At 47.8% G+C, this 23,610-nt stretch overlaps 1 protein-coding gene across 1 annotated transcript in view; it reads left to right on the top strand.

Annotated features, from left to right (window-relative positions):
• ADD2 (adducin 2) overlaps positions 1-22,865 on the top strand; it is a 97,225-nt gene extending 74,360 nt beyond the window's left edge. Inside the window, exons 11-16 of the mRNA XM_081069593.1 lie at positions 1,776-2,033; positions 2,864-2,983; positions 3,942-4,031; positions 5,982-6,129; positions 7,768-7,893; positions 13,928-22,865. Of these exons, the coding sequence (XP_080925719.1) occupies positions 1,776-2,033; positions 2,864-2,983; positions 3,942-4,031; positions 5,982-6,129; positions 7,768-7,893; positions 13,928-14,235 (1,050 nt within the window). The 3' untranslated portion in view covers positions 14,236-22,865. The remainder of the gene's footprint in view (positions 1-1,775; positions 2,034-2,863; positions 2,984-3,941; positions 4,032-5,981; positions 6,130-7,767; positions 7,894-13,927) is intronic.
• Positions 22,866-23,610: the final 745 nt, after the last annotated feature.

Genomic DNA, 23,610 nt, shown 5'->3' on the forward strand with positions numbered 1-23,610 from the left:
GACTCAGTCTTTCTGGGCACAGCCAGGGTTTCTCAGGGTACCTCCAGTCCTTCTGGGCACAGCCAGTCTTCCTGGGCACAGCTAGGGTTCTCAGGGCACCACCAGTCTTTCTGGAACAATAATGGCTCACAGCCAAGGTGCTTACACAGGAAGCAAACATCCACGGGTTCCACTGCATGGTGGTACGTTCCCAAGCAAACAGTCAAATGGCCCATCAAATCAGGGATGGAAGGCAATTCCCCATAGTCCAATCATTCACCAGGGCTGTGTGCCAGCCCCATAAAGTGCCCTCTCCACAGGACGAGGGCTCCAGGTCCCCCCCTATCTGGGGGTGAGGGACGACCTTGACCTCACCCTCATCTCCCATGGAGGACTCAGCAAACGTTTCCTCCTGGCACCACAAGTTCCGCATCTGGGCTGCCTCAGCAAGCACTGCCCAGCCCACACGGCCTTAACGACCTTTGCTGTCTCCTGCCTATGCTGGTTGCAGAACCGTCCACATCTTCCCACCCCTCCACAGGGGTTCAGCTTTCCAGCAGCTGCTCCTCCTGGTCTTCGTTCATACGCACAAACTGCTCCACTGCCCTTCGGAGAGCTTTAGCTGGCACCGTACCCTGCTCGCTGCGCCATGTGTCATGCATGGTGTCATGTGGGGTCTCAGCTCCTGCTCCCCACATAAGAACGCAGGATATGGTGAGGTCAAAAAGGAACACCCACAGAGCCATAGATAGGGGAGTCACACCACTATAGTCTCACTGGCAGCTGGGTTGGAGACACAGGAAGCAGGAGCCACACTGTCCGCAACCTGCCGTCCACTTCTCTGCCAACCAACCCCACTTGCTAACTGCAATCCCTGCTTGCTAGCTCAACCACGGCAGTTATATTAGTGGCCAATGGCTCACTGGTTACAGCTGATGGCCAACTAGCCACAGCTGATGGCCATTTACTACCTGAGCCAGCACCTTTCCAAGTGAGGCCGAGAGCCTGGAAACTGCACTCCTGGCTCTGTCCCCACAACATCTCAATAGAAAAATGAACCGAGACCAAAAACAATTGACAAAGGAAGAGGTTCAAGTGGCCATTGAGTGTAACTAAAATCATCCAAGTTTACTAGTAAAACAAACAAAAAAATCAAAACAGAGAAGACAGGCAGAGCTGAGAATGGCTCCACAGCTGCCAGGATTCCCGAGAACTTGTTCTCACTGAGCAGCAGTCAAGTTTTGCCCATGTGGGATGTGGTCTTACTTAGGAGACATGTTCTTGAGTCAGATTTTGGGTTCTAAGAGGGAAATAGTTAAGAAGCTGCAGAGTTGAGGAAGGGAGGGCTGACTGATAGAATCCAGAGGGGAAGCTTTTAAAAATTCTGTCACTCAGACCACACCACCATCCAATGAAATGGGTAGCTCTGAGGTATCAGCATTTTAAAGCTCCCACGCGGTTCCAGTGTGTAGCCAGGGTTGAGGACCACAGCATGAAAAGTTAGAGCTCTGTTTGGGTAAGGATTTCTGTCTGATCCACAAAGTCTTGGGCTTTTCTCAGCCCTGGTCAGAGGGCTTGTTGGTGTAGAGGAAGGGAGGGAGGCAGGACCGAGCCAGGGAACAATTCTCAGATACACCAGAAGAGCAGCAAGGCCTCGGTTGTACGATGGAGAGTTAGGTTTAAGTTGAGTCATTTGATGGAAGGGGGTGAAGTTCATGGGTGGGTGTGGAGGTGGGCATGTAGGTGGGTATAGGCCATTTCCTCCACAATAAACGGTTCTCTGTTGTCCTTTATAGGGTTACAGAACAGGCTACACGTACCGCTACCCCTTTGTTCAAGAGAAAACCAAACACAAAAGTGAGGTGGAGATTCCGGCCACAGTCACAGCGTTCGTGTTTGAGGAGGACGGTGTCCCAGTGCCCGCCCTGCGGCAGCATGCCCAGAAGCAGCAAAAGGAGAAGACCCGCTGGCTCAACACGCCCAACACCTACCTGCGGGTCAACGTGGCTGACGAGGTCCAGAGGAGCATGGGCAGCCCCCGGCCTAAGACCACAGTAAGGCGGGCAGAAGGGGCTCCCGCTGGGGAAGGCCAGGGTGGAGGGAGAGTGCTTGGCTGTTTGTGGGTTAAGCAGCTTTAAAATAGGGGAACAGAACAGGTCTCCCTGGGCCTGTGTTGGTACAAGCTCCTCTTTGGGCTTCCTGTTGGGTGGCAGGAAGCAGCTGTTCGTGCCCGTGGAGCCTCCGATCACCTGTTTCTTGTACCTCCGTGCTGAGTTTTTGGGTCCAGAGGGTGGCTAGGCCAGGTCACTCCCAGGAGCACGGAGCAATTAATGTTTGCTTCTTGCTCCCACATCCAGAGGGAAATTCTGGGAAGTTCAAGGATGGCCATCAACATTTGAGCTACATCTGGTGCAACCCAGAAGGCGGGTGGGACATTCATTTCTATCACCTTGTTCTCCACGGCCCCCTCCCACACTCTGACTCTTAATTTGACTTTTTCATTAACATTAAAGTAGCTGGCAGCCACATAGAATAGCCCTTCATTAAAAAAAATGAAGCCTTGCAAATTAATATCATCGAGTCATCTAATACTGAAGCTCAAGTGGCTGCCTGTCTGTCAATGCTGGTTACCAAGGTACTGAGCCCCACTCGTAAGTGCCGTTTGGCTGTGGACCTGGGCCTTCTCGGGCAGCTAAGTCATTTGTTGCCCATCTCTGCTCTGAGAGACAGACATCACAGAGGCCCATGGGGAAAGAACATGTGTGTATAGGCTTGCTGACTTTTCATGCAAGCTGGTTGGCCCAGATCGTATGGGGCAGACCACTGGGGAAGACACACGGGTTTCATTCCTTTGCCTTACCCACCTGGCCTTGTGTGTATTCAGTGGATGAAGGCTGACGAGGTGGAGAAATCCAGCAGCGGCATGCCGATACGGATTGAAAACCCAAACCAATTTGTGCCTCTCTATACCGACCCCCAAGAAGTGCTGGACATGCGGAACAAGGTAGGGTGGTAGCTAGTTATCTTGCCATTTCTTCTGCCTCAAGGGCCAGTGTGTGTGGGGGGAGGGGCAGGGTTGATACTCCTGACTTACTAACACCCCAGATGCCTTTTATGGGAAAGAAACTACCACTTATTGGCACCATTGCAGGTACTGTGCTAAGTGCTGTCCGTACTTACGTAGTCCTATAGAACCTTCTTACATAGAGAGGTGCTGCTTGCTTTAGGCATTGGATGTGTTGAAGAGACCTTGCCCACAAATTGAGTTTTTATGAACTTTTTTTAATTAAAGTTTATTTGGGTGAAGTTTTTATGAATTTTATGCTATTGTCCTTTTGGCCCATTTTCAAGATTTCAAAATCCTTTATATTTATTTTTCCACCTTTGCTCTACAGTTCACTTAGATTTTGAATGTTACTTTAAAAAGCTTAAGTTGTAGTAGACTGTCTCCAATAGGACAGAGACGCTCACAAAACAGTTTTTCAACGTGTGGTCTAAGGATCCTCTGAAATGCTTGTTTAAAATGCAGGTTCCTGGGTCCTCCCTCATTCCTCTCCCCAAGAGATTTGGATTCAATAGATGTGGGGATGCCCCAGCAATCTGTATTTTAAACAAACTCCTCGGCGGCATCTTAGGAATATTAAAATTTGAGACTCCCCCTCAAGGACTGACTATGCCTCATTTCACTCTTCTCCTCATACATGTAGTTACCTTCTCCGAGTCAATGCGAATCTGGTGTTTTACATGAACTGCTCATTCACTCAGAAACAGACATGGAGACTGTCTCAGAGTGGACAGACTGTGTTAGAATTAGAGGAGACAGGCTCCCACACCATTAGGGGACCCTTCTAGACCCAAGTCGTGAACCACACTGGACACCAATACGCCCTGGGAATGCCCCTCCCAAGCTCCACACCCTGACACTGAAAGTGAGCTCACTCTCTTCCTCTCCTTCCACACAGATTCGAGAACAAAACCGCCAAGATGTGAAATCAGCGGGGCCCCAGTCCCAGCTCCTGGCAAGCGTCATCGCTGAGAAGAGCCGAAGCCCGGTACAGCAGAGGCGGCCCCTGTCTGGAGGGGAAACGTGTTTGCCTTCCGGGTCGTCAGTGCCCGGGGCTGGGGAGCAGGACCCCTGAGTCCTGATGCCCACCTCCCCCTGTGATCTCATGCGCTGATGCTCTTGCTGCAAAATGGACGCTGTGAGGACCAGGGACAGTGTCTAATCGCCCCCTATGGGCACTGGGTGGGGCCGCAGCTGCCCAGTCTGCCCTTGGGAGTGATGCTGATTTCCATGCTTCCCCCATGGAACTCCACTTTGCCCTCTCTTACTATCCTGCAAAGTGGGGATTGCTGGAATGTGGCTGGCAGTTCCCAGATGCTCCAGGCCTGCCTGCCCGGAGCATCTCTGGCCTCCGCACGGATAGGACATCATGAGACCATAGCTCTGGGAAGATGCTCATGTGCTCTTAGAGGGGAGGCATGTGTATAAGGACTGGTGCTCCTACGGGATGGGAAGGGGCAGGTAAGGTAGTTAGTTGCCCACACAAACCCACATAGAGTTAGAAAGTAGAAAGTCGTCGTGTCCATGCTTGAGATAGAACAGTGTCTGTCTAGTGCTTAGTAAAATGGGTAAAGATCAGAATTCTGGCTTGTGTTGGAGATCATTGCTGCTCATTGCAAACCAGCAATGGGCATGGCATCGTTCTTAGCAACGGGGGAAATACAGGAACCATTTTTCTCTGCTAAGCAAGTTGAGGTGATGCAATGATTTCAGATCAGGCTGCAGCGTACAGTGTGGGTGCCCATTGGCAGGAGAAGTGTGAATGTTATGCCATCGTGCCCACCTCCACCCCAGCTCAATTCAGCGAAGATGAGGAGTACAGATGTACCACAGGGTCAAGGCTAGAAATACCCCACGATACTGGAGGGAGGCGGGAGTTCAAGATGATGAGCAAAATTGTTAAAAAGTCTGCCGTTTATACAAAATGCTCTTCTTGGAGTCCCCATTCTTGGAATCCTGGTCTTGGACTCTCTTTTGAACCCTATGATTCCTTAAGATAGGCCCAGTGCTGCCCCTCTTTTGGAAGGAGCCCATGGGCCGGCTCTGATGGGCCAGGGAAGCATGGCCTGGAGTGCGTGGTATGGGTCAGCGGCTCAGGGCTCACTACCCCTGGGCTTCCCTTTCTTTGGCTCCTCCTCAGTTTCAAAGCTCGGCATTCTCAAAGGCCAAGGCGAGAAGGCTGGATGAGGAAAAAGGACTATGGAGTCTGAACTTTAGTCCCTGTCTGGAGCTAGAAGGGTCAAAGGATTCCTGAAGCTTATACAAGCTTACCCAGCTGGTGAGCTCCCCAGAGCCAGAGGCTCCACAAAGGTGGTGAAACAGTGATTTTGCCAATGTCCCCGCAGGGACCTGCAGTACAGGCGGGTTGAAGATCCAAGATTCAGGACTTTGGTCCCCTTGTAATTTACGACTATGCGCAAAACAGGCCTAACAGTTTGGACTGAGAATGCTGAAGCCACTACGTGTTTTCCTGCTGTGTGCTGTAGCTTGTGCTGCTTTAGGAGGTGGGAGGGGCATGGGGGGACAGCTGGCATGAAGCTGACTGAGCCAATGCTTTGCTTGCTGGAGTTTGGCTGACTGACTTTGGGCTGCTGACTGTATGTGCATAGTGATGGTTTGCAAGCATCCACGGGAGGGATTGCAATAAAGGTGTGTCTTCCTTCTGCTTGGGAGCATCCTTTGATTTTATTTCCGGGGCAGAGGGTGGACTCTCTGCATTCATCCAGGCAGTTGCAAAGAATCTGGGTCTGGGAGTGAGGTAGCCATGGGGAGGAGTGAACAAGCCCTACCCTGAGGCCCTGGGCTGTTTCCAAGGAGCTGCATGCCACGCTGTCCCTAGCAAGACTACTGGCAGCCACATGAGTCTGAAAGGAAGCTCCGGCCTGGGCCCCAACCCCGGCATTCAGAGAGCAACACACACTCTGTGGTTAACTTTCAGTCTACAGAGAGCCAGCTGATGGCCAAGGGCGACGCGGACACTAAAGACGAGTCAGAGGAGACGGTGCCCAACCCCTTCAGCCAACTCACTGACCAGGAGCTGGAGGAGTACAAGAAAGAGGTGGAGAGGAAAAAGCTAGAACTCGAAGGTAAAGATTTCATCTTGAATCCTCACTTGCTTCTCTCTGTCTCTTGTCTGTCATAGCTTCAGTTTGACCTTCCTGACCAATTACCAAATAATATTCTTACTAGCACACTATTAATCCACCAATGACACTCTTTGCTCAGTGCCTAACAGTTATATGGTGTCTGCAGGACCTTCACCTGAGTATAGTTAATCCTTGTAGAGGGCTTGGAATAGTACCTGTAAATATGGATTAGGTCAGTAGACACCACATAAATGGTAGCTAGAAGAAGATAATGATAGTAGTGATAATTACTAATTATCTATCAGATTTGGTATAAACCTTTCAGCCTGGCAAACAAAACTCTCCACCAGCTGACTTCTTTATGTCTTTTTCTCATTCCTCCCATATTTCAGAATCTTGAGTTAAGCCCATCTCTCCATGTTGACTCCCAGATAGATACTCATGATAGTTCACATGCCCTTGTTCCTTCCTGGCATGTTTTCCCTTCTGGACGAGCCTGACTTGAAGTTATCCATACTTCAGGCTCCATCTCAAACCCCGCTCCAGCTAAGAAGCCTGCCGTGTCTCTCCCTTCTCTCAAACCGAACTGTTCGTTCTCTTTGCTTCAGGAGCACTTGGGGTCTGAGACTCAGAATTCAGCTCTTGGTTTTGTCCACCAGGCTAGGCTTTCATTCCCTCAGGGCAGAGTTTTGCTCCGCCATCGTCTTCCCCACCCAGAGTCAGCCATCTTCCTGGGCACCAAACAGGCACTAGGAAAACACTTCCTGGTTTGCTTGGAGACCTGATGTGCCGATCGAAAAAGGAGGTAGAAACGTATGGTGCTTTTTATCCCTAGGGATTGTTTAGACTGAACATGTAAATTAGATAAAATAATAAAGGAGCTACATGCTAACAAATCATGGGTGGGAAGTCTCATACACTCTTGTTGTCCATGTCAGGGGTAACATATTTCATCAGTGGATATGTGTCGTGCGGGGCGGCCTGTGGGATGTAAGGTGGGGTCTCTTCTCACGCTCCCCACATAAGAATGCAGGACATGGTGAGGCCAAAAAGGAACACCCACGGAGCCATAGATAGGGGAGTCAAACCAATATATTCTTGCTGGCGGCTGAGCTGGAGACACAGGAAGCAGGATCTACATAATCTGCAACCCGCTGTCCTAACAGCAGTCCGCGCTTGCCAGCCACCATCTTCTTGCTAGCCCCCATTCTTTCTGCTAGCGTAGCCACAGCAGTTATATTAGTGGCCAATGGCTTACGGGTTACAGCTGACGGCCAACTAGCCACAGCTGATGGCTATCTGATCACAGTTGATGGCCATTTACTACCCAAGCCAGCACCTTTCTATGTGAGGCCGAGAGCCTGGAAACTGCTTTTTGGGGCTTTGTTCCCACAATATGCTTTAATGGAGGAAACAGAACATGACTCTGACTCCTTCCATTGGCCTCCCCCAGCATGTAGCAAAAGTCCCAAAAGGTTAGGGAGCAGCTAACTGCAGGCAGAAGTGAGGACCAAGTAGAAGAAAGCAGGTTTTTTTTAATTCTCTCTCTCTCTGTGTCTTTCTCTGTTTCTCTCTCTCTCCACTGCCCGTCTCTTCTCTGCTCGCCCTCTATTCTGAGGTGGTTTTCTGTATTTTCAGGAGAGAAAGAAACTGCCGCAGAGGAGCCTGGTTCACCTGTAAAGTCTGCACCTGCTTCTCCAGCACAGAGTCCAGTGAAGTCAGAGACAAAGAGCCCCGTGGTCTCTCCCTCCAAGTCTTTAGACGGTGAGTGGAGTTGAGCAGCTGGGAGGGAAGAAGGTGCCTCCACAGGCTGAGAAAGGGGTCTGCATGGAAGGTAGGGCAGGTGTGCACACTACAGGGACCTTGCCTTTCAACAGTTTTCCCCCTCTGTCATTTCTAGGAAGAGGGGTTACCAAATTTAAGCTTGTTCCATTCACAAGCTGTAACCATACACATTACAGTTTAAGCCTGGCCTAAGCAATGACGAATAAGGTAATGACTGACTCACAGCCTTCTCACTTCTAACTCACACTGGGTTGGCTGATGGGCCGGCCTTTCCAGATGCACCAGCCCAGTCCTCAGACCTTAATGTGTCCCGGGATCACCTAGCAATCTTGTTAAAAGGAAGATTCTGGTGCAGCCAGTTCAGGGTGGGACCTGAGAGTGCATTTTCAACAAGCTCCCAGGTGAGGCTGATGAGGGCATTTTCAACCTTGACTGCACTTGGGAATCACATGGCGAGCTTTAACCATCCTGATGCCTGCCTGGGTTCCATACCCAGCTATTCTGTGTTGAATTGTCTGGGGGTGGAGCTGGGGAAGCATGCAGTGTGGAGTTTTAAGATTCCCGCCCCCCCCTCCGGGGAATCTAATGTGTCGGCCAGGTGGAGAACCATGTTACTAGTTACTAATTTAGAGAATTGAGTTCTAGGCCCAACTCAACTGCTAACTTTAGAAAATCAGATAATCTTTGGGCCTTAGTTTCCTTGTCTGTCAAATGGGGCTGCTAACATTTTCCCTTTTTAAGGTTCTTATAGGTATAAGGGAAGTTGTAGATGAAGACAAACTTTGAAAGAGTAAAAGCATGATTTAAATGTAAGATCCAATTATGGTTAAGATTAATAATATTATGGTAGATAATAATACTTTTATAGTCCATTCCACCAAGATCACAAAAGGGTCTTTAATGAGCTTCTGGAATCACTTCTGGCCATGAACAATCCTCTCCTGGCCCCTCTGAGCCCAGGGAGGGCTGTACCGCCATGCAGGGAGCAGCAGCTTGGTGACCTGATGGAATCTTCTCTTTCCTGGGCTGAATGGCCACATATGTGGAAGCTGCTAGAATCCCCCAACCCCTGAGCACCCTCCGCAGACGAATTGCTGCCTTGCGAGCAAGCCCAGTGTTGCTATAGAGAAAACCTATCTGCTTGAGGCCAGAGCCCCAAGTGGATGTGCCCCAACTGTTTGTGTTCATTGTGTCTCATCGTGGTGTTGTCAACCTGTCTCCACAACGTCTTCCTTTCTCTTCCCGTTTGTGCCTTCATCAAAGGAGTTTCCTCCGATTCTGAGTACTTGTCTCTGTAGTAAGTATAGAGAGGCTGTTTACTAACTCACTCCAACACTTGCGATTGGGGAGGGAGGGCTTTTTGAAAAGAAATATATTTCTCCCCAATTATTATTATGTTTTGCAACTTACAACCCTGCCTGCAGGAGGTTTCCTGGCTGTAAAGTTTATGACCAAGTCCACGTGTGCTATGCATGAACAAGTCTTCCCTGAAGTCTCTACATACATATGACACAGTCATGCACACACACGGATATTCACTCTTGGCCCACCACCACAGTGACTGGGCAACAAGCCCCCACAGTGAAGGGGCATTGGGGCCAGCTCCTGGGCACTCCCTGTGGGGAAGTGCTTATGGCCCTCAGGAGCACAACTACATCCTTGTTTCGAATGCATGGGCACCTCTACAGAGCCCATGACCTCTTCCAGGGCTGTGGGCCAGAACCACAATGACCTAGAAACCATCTGCCTGCCTGGGATGCGTAGAGCACCTGACCTGACTGCTGTCTTCGGCATCCCTCGGGGCACACATACCTACTGCATGCAGGAAATCCAGGCTGGAGAGGAGGCTCATGGCAGGAGTGGGACAAGGGCTGGCAATTCCGTTTTAGCTCCTGGAAGCCCCCTGAAGCAACCTCTGCTGCTCAGCAGGACAGAGGGCAGGAGGAAGGCTGCGTGATGGGTGGGATACCCACTTCCTAACGTCATCCCTACTCCATCAGGACCCCGCTTCTCTCCTGTACAGATCTATGCCCCTGTGGAGAGCACAGCGAAGTTGTTAGAAAAGTGAAGCTGTTCCCTGAAGACTCTTCCTGTAATGCACACAGAGCTGGGGAGCGTGGGCCTCCTTGAAGCAGACCCCACGTGATGAGGCATAAGCTGTAGCTGCTTAGGGTGAAGTGGGGTTGGTGGCCTCGCCCAGCTCCTCAGGGCAGACAGGGCTGCCCCTCCGAGCAGCATCTGTACTTTCACAGTTAACACACCCATCAGAACAGGGGTGGCTTTTTCACCATGTGTCACCATGCTCTCAGGTCCTCTTGTGCTGTCACCTCAATGTCACTCCTCATCGGTCTTCCTGACCCCTACCCTATCAGCCTCTCTGAGGGACAGTCTTTCATAACCTCTTCCTTCACATCTGGCCATCTTTGTCATCGCCTTCTCTTGGACTAGCTCCTGACTGTCCCTGCCCCTGCTGACTCCATCCCCAGGCCCCCCCTGAGCACCGGCTATGCCTGCAAATAAATAGCCCTGCACTGAACAGCAGAAGATCAGCTCTGCCACTTACTGAGTTAGCCATGTCAAATAAGTCACTTAAAAACACTGCAGAATGGAGGAACAACCTGAATCCTTGCCCTTTCTAACTCCTAGCATTGTTATCAGGATAAAATGAGCTAATGGATATGAGGACCTCATAACGTGCTTAGGCAAATTAGTTCTCATTGTGTACTATGTTCTCGGGATTGTGAGAGAGAAAACACCACTTGCTGCTTTAAGCCATTAAGTTTTGGGGTGGTTTGCTATGCAGCAATAATTATTAAATCATGGTATATAGTAAGAACTGGTTTGATGGAAATTAGTTCTCCTGCAGGTTGCCTGGGTTCAGCAGGGTGGTTCTTTTGCTCCTGATGTCAGCTGGGAGCTTGACTTGACTCAACTGGAACTTCAAAGATGGTGCATTCACATGTCAGGTGTCTTGGCAGCAGCAGCGGGAAGGCTAGGCTCAGCCAGGACACTGGGATGGCTGGGACTCTTATCTACCTGACTGTCGGTCTGTCTGTCTGTCTGTCTCTGTCTGTCTCTCTCCAGGTGATTGTAGGGCCTCTCCATGTGTGTTTCCATCAGGGTAGTCGGACTTCACACGTGGCGGCTCAGGGCTCCTGGAACTATACAAGCAGAAACTGCTAGGCCTTCTTAAGTCTGCAGCCTGAGGCTGGCTGGCTCAGTGGCACTTCCCCTGAATTCTGTTGGTTACTGTGAGCCACAGGGCCAGCCCACATTTAATATGGGAGGGGACAACACCCAAGTGTGAGCTCTTAAAACAAAAAGGTAAATGACCCATGCAAATGCAGAATGAATATATTGGCAGTCGGTTTAGAGAAGGGCAAGCTCATTGTCAAATGTCAAGGGAGGCTTGAGTCAGGCCTTGGGGAGATACATACGTGGGCTGGCACACAGGAGTAGCGTGGGCTGTCCAGGGGTTGTGGCTAGGAATCTGGAGGAGTGGGCATGCTGTAAGGGGACATTGAGAACCTAGGGACAACAAGTAGTTGGAGGCTGAGGGATGGTAAAAAATTTAATATGAGAGGTGGATTGTCCAAACAAGCTCTGCTCTAGACTCTGCTAGTCTTTCAGCCCTTTGTTTCCCAATTCACAGGGGTCTGGATGTGGACCCTGGCTGCCACGTTCAGTCTTGCTCCAAATCACCCACTTTCCCGATTCCCCCTGCCCCTCCTCCTGCTTCCTGGTCACCATCCTTGAACAGAGCAGTTGCATTCATGGAGCTAGAAGGCAAGTACCAAATCATCTGAGAGGGTCAGGCTTGGGAAACATGTCCTAATGGGTCATCCAAGTGAGTGGTCTGTACAGCCTGGACTGAGGTTTCAGAATCATGGGAAGGACAAAAGCCCAGGGGGACAAGAGTGGGGACAGTGGACTTGGTACAGGAGACAAAGGCCAGCACACACTGTGTACGTGGCTGGGTCCCGTTCAGTTTAGAAGGCTCCAGCTGGGATAGGCAGAGAAGAAGATAAGGTACAGTGTTGGCTTGGTTAGAACAAAACTGTTCGCATATTAATTTGTCTGCCCATGCATCTGACCATTCATGGCTTCCACAAATATTTTTTTTCTTGGTATGTTCTATGAGCTAGTTACACAGATAATTTAGACACAGTCTTGCCCTAAGTTATTTCACTTTTGAGGTGGAGGTAGGCATAAACAAGGAAGTGTGGTTATTTTACAGTTGCTATGATGGATAGAAAGGAGGGAGTAATCAATTCTACGTGGAAGCAGGGATGGGGTCAGGAAAGACTCAAAGGAAGAGGTAACACTCAAGCTGATTCATTGTATGGGCTAAAGGTTGGGGACACAGAGATGAGAGGGAAAGGCCTTCCAGACAGAGGGAAACAGGCTGGGGTGGCAGGGAGGGGTCAAAGGACCAGAAGGTTGATAAGGTCAACTAACAGGTGAAGTGAGGAGAATAGACACAGAGATGGTTCTGTCTGGACTGGTTTCTTGCATTCAAGAGTACTGCCAGGTGACCGCTGTGGGAACACATGGCGGGAGGGGAGGGGAGTAGAGGCTGTAGGAGTCAAGGGTGTTGGAGAACTTGGTTGTTAGATGATGACAGAACATGGGCTGGACAGTAGGAATGGGAGCCAATGGCCACAGTCTCTAGTACCAAAAGAGAAAAAGAAGTCATCTGAGAGAGGACTTTGACTTGCCCAGCCAATTTCAGAAGTTATAAAAGACCTCATTATAAGACCTTGCCCTGATAGTTAAACCAGCCTGTTCTAACTGTCCCCAAATTTATCTGCCTCTGTCCCATCTTCCATGGAACCATACATTTCCCCAGTCTTTACCCCTGTCAAGAACCCTAGGCTTTTCCTAAAGCCCATCTTCACCCACTCTTTCTGTAACACCAGCCCTACCTGCCGCCATTAGCCACATTCCCGTACGCAGAGCGTGTGGGATTCCTTCTCATGATATCTCTCATGCTCACTCTCACAATTCATCCTCACACACACCCCTCAGTGTCCCGTAGTGAAAAGAACACTGACCTGGATGGTAGTACATGGATGTCTCCCCCCTCTTTTACTGTTTTACTCAGTTTTCATATCTGTAAAGTAGGGGGGAGGTGAGATAGATGATCTTTATATTCCTTTCTATTTTTCAAAGTGTGGTTTTATAATTTTCCTTCCTTCCTCCCCATCCAGGCATTTCAAAGCTCAAGTGGATACAGAGTGGGATGAGAGTAAGAAGTGGAAGAAAGGGCCGTGGGAAGGTTTAGATTCTGGGGTTTACGTGGATCTGGCCTTGAAGATGGTGCCAATCCTAACAGGTTCCCTCAAGGCAGGAGAAAGACGTGGGGTGGGGAGTGGGGCAGTGGCTGCTAGAATGGGACAATCAGGTACCTTCCCCTTTCGGTAAATCTTTATAGCTTAGAAACATGGGGTCCATGTCACTCAGGAATTCCATTCTCTGTCTGCTTTCCCCTCTCTGCCTACTGAGAAGTTACTCTCCATTCTTCCAAAAGTTCCTCACTGATTTCGGAAATGAAATGGGTGTGAAAACATGCAATTGCCATACATTTACTGGTGAAACTGAACCAGTTACAATTCCTAGATGCATCCACTGAGTTGTACACGACACAGCTCTTCCCCTTCCTACAGCCTCTGTCCTCACCTGTGTCTTTTCCCTCGTTCTTTGCCTAGAAAAGCTCCACATTGGGCCCTGGCTGAGCCCACTGCCATATTTGGATGCCATTACTGGTTTGCATTTGTAGACAAGAGCCCGGAGTTACTGACCTGCCAAGGGCTTGCTCCCAGGGCAGGCCATGAGGAAGGGGTGCAGGTTTGGATGAGAGCCCTGCCTACCCCTTACCCCTACCATGTCAGCCTGCCCTCCCATTGCTCTAGACTTACTTTGTGGAATTACCTAGAGATGGTTCTGGTAACCCCAGGTAAAAGCTCTCACTGGAATGATGTCTTATGGGTGATGTCTTTTGATCTTTTTCTAGAAGGTGCTAAGAAGACAGAAACAAGCAAAGCCACCACGGAGCCTGAAACAGCGCAGCCAGAAGGGGTGGTGGTCAACGGGAGGGAGGACGAGCAGACAGCAGAAGAAATTCTCAGCAAAGGCTTGAGCCAGATGACTACCAATGCCGACACAGATGTTGACACCTCTAAGGACAAAACCGAGTCTGTCACCAGCGGCCCCATGTCCCCAGAAGGCTCACCTTCCAAGTCTCCCTCAAAGAAGAAAAAGAAATTCCGAACACCATCTTTTCTGAAAAAGAGCAAAAAGAAGGAGAAAGTGGAGTCCTGATTCGTAGCATCGTGGGGCTCCCACCTGCATCCTCTCTTCCCCTCTCCCCTTCTCCTATCTCCATCCCTGAAGCACAGGGCCAAGGAGGGATAGAGTAGGACCCTGGACCACACTCTGAGGGGGAACATAGAGATTGCCCGACCAACCCCTCATTTACAATTGCCCCAGAGAAATCACGTGACTTTCCCAAGGTCACAGTTAGTGGCAGAGCCTGCACTAGAACTCAGGTCTCCTGGCTCCCAGTCCAGCGCTCTTTCCACTATACAACACTGCCTAGTTGTGGGCGGCCTTTGTGAGCCCCGGGCAAGAGGGCCAGAGTGGGCTATAAGCTCTCACAGGCTCAGACTAAATCAGATCGAGGCTTTCCCTGAACAAGATCCTTTCCTCACAGGAACCCAATCTCCTGCTGATGGAGCTATCAGTATGTTTAGAAATCTCCCTTTTCTTTTTCATAGGGTCCCTGCCTTGCTGCTCACAGTAACCAGACAGATTGACCTGCCCCCTCCACTAGAAGTTTACCTTTGTTCTCAAGGGCTGATGGCTTAGCTTATGCTTCCCCACCCATTAACCCTGAGCTCTCCTCATGGAACCTCCTGAATGACGATGGAAGACTTGTAACAGTTGGCAGACGTAAGGGCAAGCCAAGTTAGCCATAGGATGGGAGATAATTTAATCTATTTAAGAAGCCAGGTACTTGACCCATTCAAATAGTGTATCTCAGGCGCTTCAAAAGTAAAACCAAATTTAGCTTAGAAAATAGTGGTCTCATGCTCAGGGCAGAAATTTGGGGACATTTAGGTCTTCTGTTGGCTTATATGAGGAGGATCAAAATAACACAAGAAAAGCTATGCCTTTCTAGCTTTGCATGACACATGGAGCAGTGTGGTTCTACCTGTCTCACTCCTGTCCAGTGGTGAGGTGTCCCCTGACCTTGTCTGAAACCCAGAAGCACTGGCTCATAGAGTGGAACTGGCATCTTGCCCTTGAGTTCCAACTCAGTCATGCTGGGTCCTGCAGAGAATGAGATGAGCCCTTCAGGATTCATCAGATAAATGCTTGGGTGTCCCCGGCTCTGTCACTGTCTGTTCATCCTGAGGCCTGATAATAGCCACAGCTATTGTTTTAAGTGCCAACATTATGTTTTCATATTCTTCCATGGGGCATTGATTAATGAACATTGTTGGCTCCTAAAAAAAAGACAATCTATTCTCTTGAAAGCACAGTGTCTTCAAAGGATATTTTAGCTTTTTGTCCTGGTTATTATAAAAGTATTTTTGAGCATTCTTAATCATAATTTTCCATGTTTGAGCCCTTACCACACACACACACACACATAGTGCAGGCTTTATACACATTATATCCTTTAACTCTCATAATAATCTTGTGATGTGGGTAAGATTATTCCCATTTTATGAGTAAGGAAACTGAGACTCCCAAAATATAATTCACTTGTTCCAAGTGACTTGGCTAGAAAGATCCAAAGCCTGGATTTGATCAAAGTCAGTCTGGGTCAGAGTCTTTGCTCTTAACAGCCATGGTGATCAGAAAACTTTAATCCCCAAGGGTGGTGGTTTTAGTCCAGAACCATTTCTGTGACTGGTCTCCACTGCATAAATGTCAGCACTTGAAATGAAGGTAGGAAACTACCTTGTTCTCTCTCATCAGTGCATGTTAAGTTCCTGGATAACATGGATAGTGGCGAGGCCAGTGTGCACCTCTGACAAAGAAGAGGCAAGGGCCTTCTGGTTGGGGTAGGATATACCATCCATTGTTGGGTAATTTCTTGAGAAGGAAGGAAACTGACATATGACTAAGGAAAACCCAATGCTGTGTCTCTCTAGTGCAGATTCCCAACTGCTACCCTCGCACCCTCGTAACCCCACACTCTGGCCCCTCTCCTTCTACTTTTTGATTAGGTCTTATAATGGAAAGCCCAACCGTCGGGGCACCACTGCCTCCGAAAAGTCTGTGATATGGGAAATGCCTTTAAAAGCCAATGCTTTGATGCTTTCTTTAAAAAAGCAGATTTCATATTCATTCATTCATTCATTCATTCATTCATCCACTCCTTCACAATATTTGTTAAGCACCCACTAAGGGTCAGGCATTATGCTGACATTAAAAGAAAACGATCATTGTGACTAGAATAATCAATGGCAAGCAATGGTAAGGGTGGAGTGACTACATCCACTGAGGCAGCTTTCTGTGTTTGAGTGGCTCAGAGATGGTGTTGATTGACTTTGCATTCAACAGATTCTCTTCATTCCCTTTACAACAGTGAAAATGCCAGAGCTTGCTGCAATTTGAGCATCGTCCTTGGAATTTATGCCATGGGCCCATCTCATGTTTATCCATTTGTTCAGTCCTTGTGCATTCAAAGAACATGCATGAGCTTGCGTCCCCTGGCTGGGCTTGAGGGCAGGATTTAGTCCCAGCCTGCAGGAAGTTCATAAGTAAAAGAAGCATGTGAACAAGTTACAAAATGATCAGTGGTGCAGAGGTGGCATCAGGAAGCAATGATTTACTGTCTTCGGGGCCAGAGAAACCATCTTGAAAGGAGTGATGGTTGAATTAGGTTTTCAAAGCAGCGGAATTGTCCAGGGTTGGCGGGACATTCCTTGATGACGGAAGAGCATGTGCAGAGGCATGGAAGCATGGAACTCCATGATGTGTGCACTCAGCAATTCAGGACTGCTGGAGCATAAAGTGTAAGATGGGGGTGGGGCAGGGATGGGCTGGTTTGTTTCACAGGTGAACAGGGCTGGATCATAAAGAAACTTGTAGAAAGTATGGAGGAGCTAGACTTTATCGTGTACAGGGTTTGGAGCTGCTGAGTCATCATCAGGATTGAATTTTAGAAGAACTTTGGTGGCTGAGTAGAGAATGGATTAAGGGAGTGAAAGATGGGAGAGCTCCTTATAACGAGACCTTTCTGGAACGTCAGCACTAAACCATGTTTGGGGGCCTGTCTCACACGACATTGTCCTTCTTAGCAAATAGTGAGCTTTCTGCACAGAATTCATTTCCATCCGATTATTTGGTTCAGGCATCTTAAGAGACTTAGACAAGAAGAGGGAAATATTCAAAGAGCTACTACTTAGCAGAGGTTCCAGTTCTATTTTGACTTGTGTAGAGATGCTGTTGAGTCTGTCTGCTAATTTCTTCTTCCCTAATACGTGTTGGGTGTGGCACACTTCGTTCCAAGCTCCAGGCCGTGCACTAGATGTTATTGAAGTAGATGTATAGTCCAAACAGTGTCATAGGCTTTTAGGGCGACAGGAGGGGCCGTTGTCTTTGGCTCTGGATAAAAGCTGGCTGAAAACTTGGACCAGTATCTGTCTGGAGAGAATGTGTATATGGAGAACTCAGAATTGGTAGGCAATAGGTTCACTTCAAAGAAAGCCACTGTGCTTGGGTATGTGGCAGAAAAGGGATGAGAAAATGGAACCAATCTGCTGTGCTGTGGCTGGCTGAGCTGGGAAAGAGGTTTCTGAGGCTGTTTCCACGGGAAGATGGGCAGGGGGTGGGGAGGCAGAGAGAGAGATGGTTACAGAGAGACAAACTTGGTCCCAGTGACTCTTCGTGTACTGGTGGCTGGCACCCGGCAGTGGTGTGGGAGACCCATCTATACCACATGACCTTCCCTCAAATTTTGTAAAAAGCACTGCCAAGAAACAACCGCTAGCCCAGGTGTGAGCTCCATAAAAGCCTCCTGGCCTGTAGGTGACCAAGAAACTCCCACTTCGGCCAAGTTATACACAGATAACAATAATCTCCCTCAACACTCCTATAATGAAAATGGGGTTCTTCCTCTGCAGATGATAAGTTAAAGGACTTGGGGGTTTTGGTTGAACCCCCGAAAAGCATTGCCCTTATACCACTGACGTATATACTGAGCCTTCAATCCTGCTCTCTGTGTCTAATACAGTGTCACTCATTCCCGAATGTGGTAAGACAATCGCTCAGATGTCGTCAATCACTGTCATAACAGAGGTCTACCGCCTTTGTCAGCATGGGGAGAAATGCTGTAAAGCCACTTCTCTGGTTGCATGGTTTTGAAAGAACCATTTGCCTAAGAGCACAATTCACTTCTGAAAGTCTGAAAGATGAAAGAGTTTGGATTTTTCCATGCAGGCATGTACAGGGGTAACAGGGACACACAGCCCACCATTTGGCCTATATGCCGTCTTTTGTGTCGGTGTGAAGTTTATGTTCTAGTTCCAGGCCAAATTTCAGTTTCTGACTATTGAACAAATGACAAAGCATATAACACTCATTTCTCTCCTGGGGATCAGCAGGCGCCCTTGAGCTGGCTGGCACAGTTCCAGTTGACTCTGAGCCTAGAGAATCTGCTCAAGTGCTGAGAGATGTAAGACCTGTTTCCTCTAGGGTCAGAGTCTGAGAAGAAATGAGAGAGGGGATGGATCTATGCCCTCCACTCCCACAGAAGGGACAGGGCACCTCACAAGTCAAAACCTGATGGGACACCTGACTGCCAGTGTTCCACATCTATTCCAAAAGGGACACTTTAACACGAGAAGTCAGAGACCTTGAACTGACTAAGGCAATATACTCATTGGTTATTTATCTGCGTAGGTCCATTTGTGCTACAATACAAAAATGCATATGCAATAGAGCGATTATTTCCAACTTATCCATTTGGATGGGGCATACTTTTTGCCAAAAATAAGAGCATACACGTAGAGAGACCTGTCACGAAGGCACACCCAGCCCTCTTGTGTCTTGGTGAGGAGCCACCCTCACCCAGGAATCAACATGGGGATTTCAGATGGGGAGTCCTTTTGTGGAGAAAGCTTTCATCATTTTTATATATACAGGCTTCTCTTTTAGGAACAATTAGAAAGAATCTCCAGTGGGGGGTGTTCTTAAAAATACAGAAGTAATGGTTTGCCTTCATTCGTACTTAGGTGGTATTAGGTTTTGTCAAATTGATGTTGGGTGCCAATTGCCTTTAAGATGTCCCCAAAAGTTGGGTTATGGATTTGAGAAATTGGGTCCTGAAGATGGAAGAGAAATGGTCACTCTTACTGACACAGGGAGAGACTCAGGTGGAGGCAGAGGCAGAGCCAGAGCCTGGGCATGGGCAGCTTTCCCAGGGTAGTTGGTTCCTGGGCTCCGTGTCTCACCCCGTTTCCCAAGCAGTCGGATGAGGCCAGCTGTGATATGGCAAGTCCCCTATCCCTCTGTCACGTTAAGAAAATGTTGTGGGGGTGGTGGGGAAGCAATTGTAAAAGAACCCCAAACTCTTCTCTCCTCCAGCAAATCATCTTGTATTACTTTTAAAAGGTAAAGGGCCAGATCTTCCTTTTAAAGTGAATTAGAAGGAGGATGACAGTTGAACCAAGAACAGAGGGGCCACATTTAAATACATCAAAGCCCTTACAAAATGGGAATCTACTTTGGGGACCTTCACCCCCACATTTCAACTCCACCTCATGCTTCTTGGGCATGCTTTGTGGGAGATTGTTTGATCTACATGGTCGGCTCCCCCTTTAAATTCCTTCAATCTATGATATAACTTGGTGTTCCTGCAGAGCCTAGGCTGGCCTGGCCAGGGTGTGGGGGTCTAGATAGTGTGGTGTTCTCTAAAGCTGTGGATGGTTTCAGTGAAATGTCTATGTCAGACAATCGTCTCCCTGTACATACCTTGTCTGTGTTTAGCTAGTCCTAGTATTGTGAGATTTCAAATAGGGGTTCCATGTAAATACTCTTCCTGCTACTGAAATGCCAGCCCCCGGATCATGCAGCAGCCCCACAAATGGTTTTACCTTTCTCTATGCTAACACTTTTTGAACCACTGACGTGCAGATTGATGATTAGTTTCTTGGGCTTTTACTTTGCAATTTTATATATATAACACACATATATTGTATATATATATATATATTTATGGGTTGGTTTTGTATAGTTTTCTGTTTGAATCTCTGAGCACCAAAGCTGCCCTTGGGTTTTTCTAGAGAATGTTCCAAAGCCACTTCCTGACACCTCCCACCCCTGCTTTGGTGTTTGTGGTGCTGGGTAGTAATATATCTGAGTATATCTGCCCAGGGATTTCTGTATGTATGTGCTCTTATCTCACCTGCAGATATTACCCCAGTAAATCTACTGTGCTTGGCTTCCCGGTGTGTGACCCGTCTGTCAGCCACCAGTTCTCCCAGCTCCCAGGGAAGCAGAAGCCAGACAGGGAGTCCATGTATGGAAACATCTGACCACATCTTTATCCTTGAAACCATTCCTCACACAGGCAAAGTTGTCACATGTGAATCACTGGGTTCTGATTGGGGAGGGAGGCAATAAAATGCTCTAGTCCTGTGAGAAGTGCAAGGCTATGTGGATTTGCAAACAGCTCTGTGGAGGAAGATCATTTTAGATGGGTTGGGATTGGGAAAGGGGGTTGTAAAAACAAACATGTGGATGTCCCAGCAGGGGCAGATTGTGGGGGCCGGGGCTGGAATGGAAAGTGGTGTCAGGCCAGAATCAGAGGACCAGGGAGAACTAAGCTGTCACCCCAAACAGTGAAAGGGGAATGGAGATACTGTGGGATAGAAAGAAGAGGAAAAAAACCCATTTTGCCCCCAACCAGCTCTTTTTTACTCCAATACGAGCCCAGGACTTGATGACGGTCTGCACACCTAGGTCAGGCACTGTTTAAATGTCTTTACGTAGCACCTCGTTCAATTCCCATAAGACCCCGGGGATGGTCCTATTTATCATCACCCACTTTGCAGATGAGGAAACAGGCTCTGACATAAGGAGATCTTCGTGGGCCACAGGTTAATACGTGGTGAAGCCCAAATTCAGACTGAGGTCTTCTAGCCTTACTCTTTCCCCTCCTTCCCACTGCTCACGTGTCCTGAACAAAGCTCCACAAATGTCTCGATCATCACGCACAGCCCACTGCTTCCTGGTACCTTTCCCCCCAGTGCTGCCTCCTACATCCAAGTATGCTGTAGCTCCCATGGGTTCCTATGGACCTACCCACAAGGAGCTCAGGCCCTCCCTGCTCCAAAGCCATCAATGTCTCCTCTCCTGACGTCGCCGAGGAAACCGCCTGTAAGCAACACGACTTCCCGGCTCTTGAATCTCACAGCTGTGTGCACTGATTAGTTAGTGTGCTGACTCTACAAAGCTCCCTCCAGTGAAAGGTGATAATGCAAACCCATAACTTGGATTCTTCTTCCTCATCCTCCTAAATTTCCACTGCAGAGACTAAAGGGATACAAACATAGGAAGAGAGTGCCCTTTACCTGCCAGAAATGCTGAGGAATTTCTTCAGAGTATATCGTGCAGGAGAGGAGTCCAGGGCCAGGCAACCCCCAATTCACTGTATGTGAATGGAGATCCTGCCTGGGGAGAAAGTGGAAAGGACCGGCCAGGGAAGCCAGCTCCCACTCAGAGCGAGCTGACAGCAGTGAGGGCGGGCCAGGGACACAGGAGCTGTGCTGGGTGCCAATCTTGGCCTCACGAGCGGTGAACCAGGTGCCAGGGTCCACACTGCAGGAAGCCTGTTTGCAAGGTCTAGGTAATGAGAAGGGGAGGGATGCTTCAACACCGGGATCCTTACAAGGAAAAGGTGCCTTGATCCCAGCTAATGCCGGCTCTCCTAATACGAAAAAGGGAACGTTCAGCCAAGTTATTGTGGATTCTACCGCTGCCACACAGATAACTAGGTCCCTGAACTGACAAAATGTAACCATTAGAAATAGAAATCTTTCCTTTTCTCTTCTGTTGGGCCTTTTTGGACAAGGAGCCACACGTCTCTGACAGGAACCATCTTTCATCCGATAGAGATCTCACACTGTAAAGAATAAGCATGGAGAAAAAATAATGTGGTAATGAGTTAGTAGTTCAAAAGTAAGAGACCAAGAAATTAGAAGACATACTCCCCAGTGAAGCCGAGTTACCATACAAAGCAGGAGGAAGGCTGAGAACATCTCTCTTAATGTTAATTTATCACTCTGGGTGGCGAACACACAATGTGAGATATAGACAATGTATTACAGAATCGTACACCTGAAATCTGTGTAACTTCACTAACAATTGTCACCCCAATAAACTAATTTAAAATATATATATATATATATATACATATTAATTTATCATTAAAGACCAGCCAGTCATGAAAAGGAATGTGGCAAGTGCCCTATCCCTATGTCATGTACAAAAAGTTTTCTTAAATCAAGAAAACTTTTTCTTTGTGGTGATGAAAAACAATGACATATTTTAAAATGAAGCATACGCAGTCAACAGGAGGTTGATGAATGAGGAGAACATAAAGATGTGTGTAGACATGTAAGGAGCCCAAGTCCACCACTTGAAAAAAAATTATCCAGTCATGTATCCAGTTGAATGAGAAATCAATGTAAGTGAATAAGACTGGGCAAGACATGGGATTAAAACAATGGTAGTGAGCAATTAAATCAAATAAATTTGTAGCTAAGTCTAGTTGATTATAGTGAATGTAGCCAACTCAAAGAAGTTGTTTAAAAAGTAGTTATTGGAACACACACTTGCACACACATTTGGAGCAGCAGAGAGGCAAAATATGCCAAATTTATAATTATTGATGAGAGAGCTAATAGAATATTTCATTTTTTCAATTATTGATGAGAGATCTAATATAATAATTTGTTTTTCAATATATAAATTTGCCAAAATATGCCAAATTTATAATTATTGATGAGAGATCTAATAGAATATTTCATTTTTTAAATTGTTAGAGGAATACGTGTTCAATTACATATAAAGCTGTGAACTTAGAAATGATTTATAAAATTTTAAAGAAAAATTTCGTTAAAAGGCAATATAGCTTCCAAATCATTAAAGAGAAAAATACCAATAAAAAAATGAATCAATAGAAATCCAGCTAAGACAGAATAACAGAGACCATATTTACCATCCTGCTTAAAATGACAGAAAAATGGATAAAATATATGAAACAATGATTTTTTAAGACACTTGAGAATGACTGTTCGTCCGCCAAGGGACAAGAAAACGTACTTGTATTGCCACATATCTATACCGACTCAGGCTGCCAGGCCCCCTACTGCCACTACCAAAGATTTCCACCAGGAGACGACATTTCCTTTCTCTGCTTCCACTTTGGAGAAACCGTGCCAAGCAGGACTTGTTCTGTTTTTGGCAGGCAGACTCTGCTAGTGCTCTCATGGACCTTAGTCTCTTTTTGTCACCAGCAAAGGGATCAAGGATGAGCAGTGAGCCTCCTTAATCATCCAAGGCATAAGAACCTATCTGATTTCTGAGCAGCCCTTAGCTCTTGTCTAATATCCAGTACTCTGCCATGCTTCCGGGGTCCCCATCTTTTGGGCAAACTGACCCATGGCCCCACTTCAT

Source organism: Rhinolophus hipposideros (assembly GCF_964194185.1).
Source record: "Rhinolophus hipposideros genome assembly, chromosome: 12".
NCBI lineage: Eukaryota > Metazoa > Chordata > Mammalia > Chiroptera > Rhinolophidae > Rhinolophus > Rhinolophus hipposideros.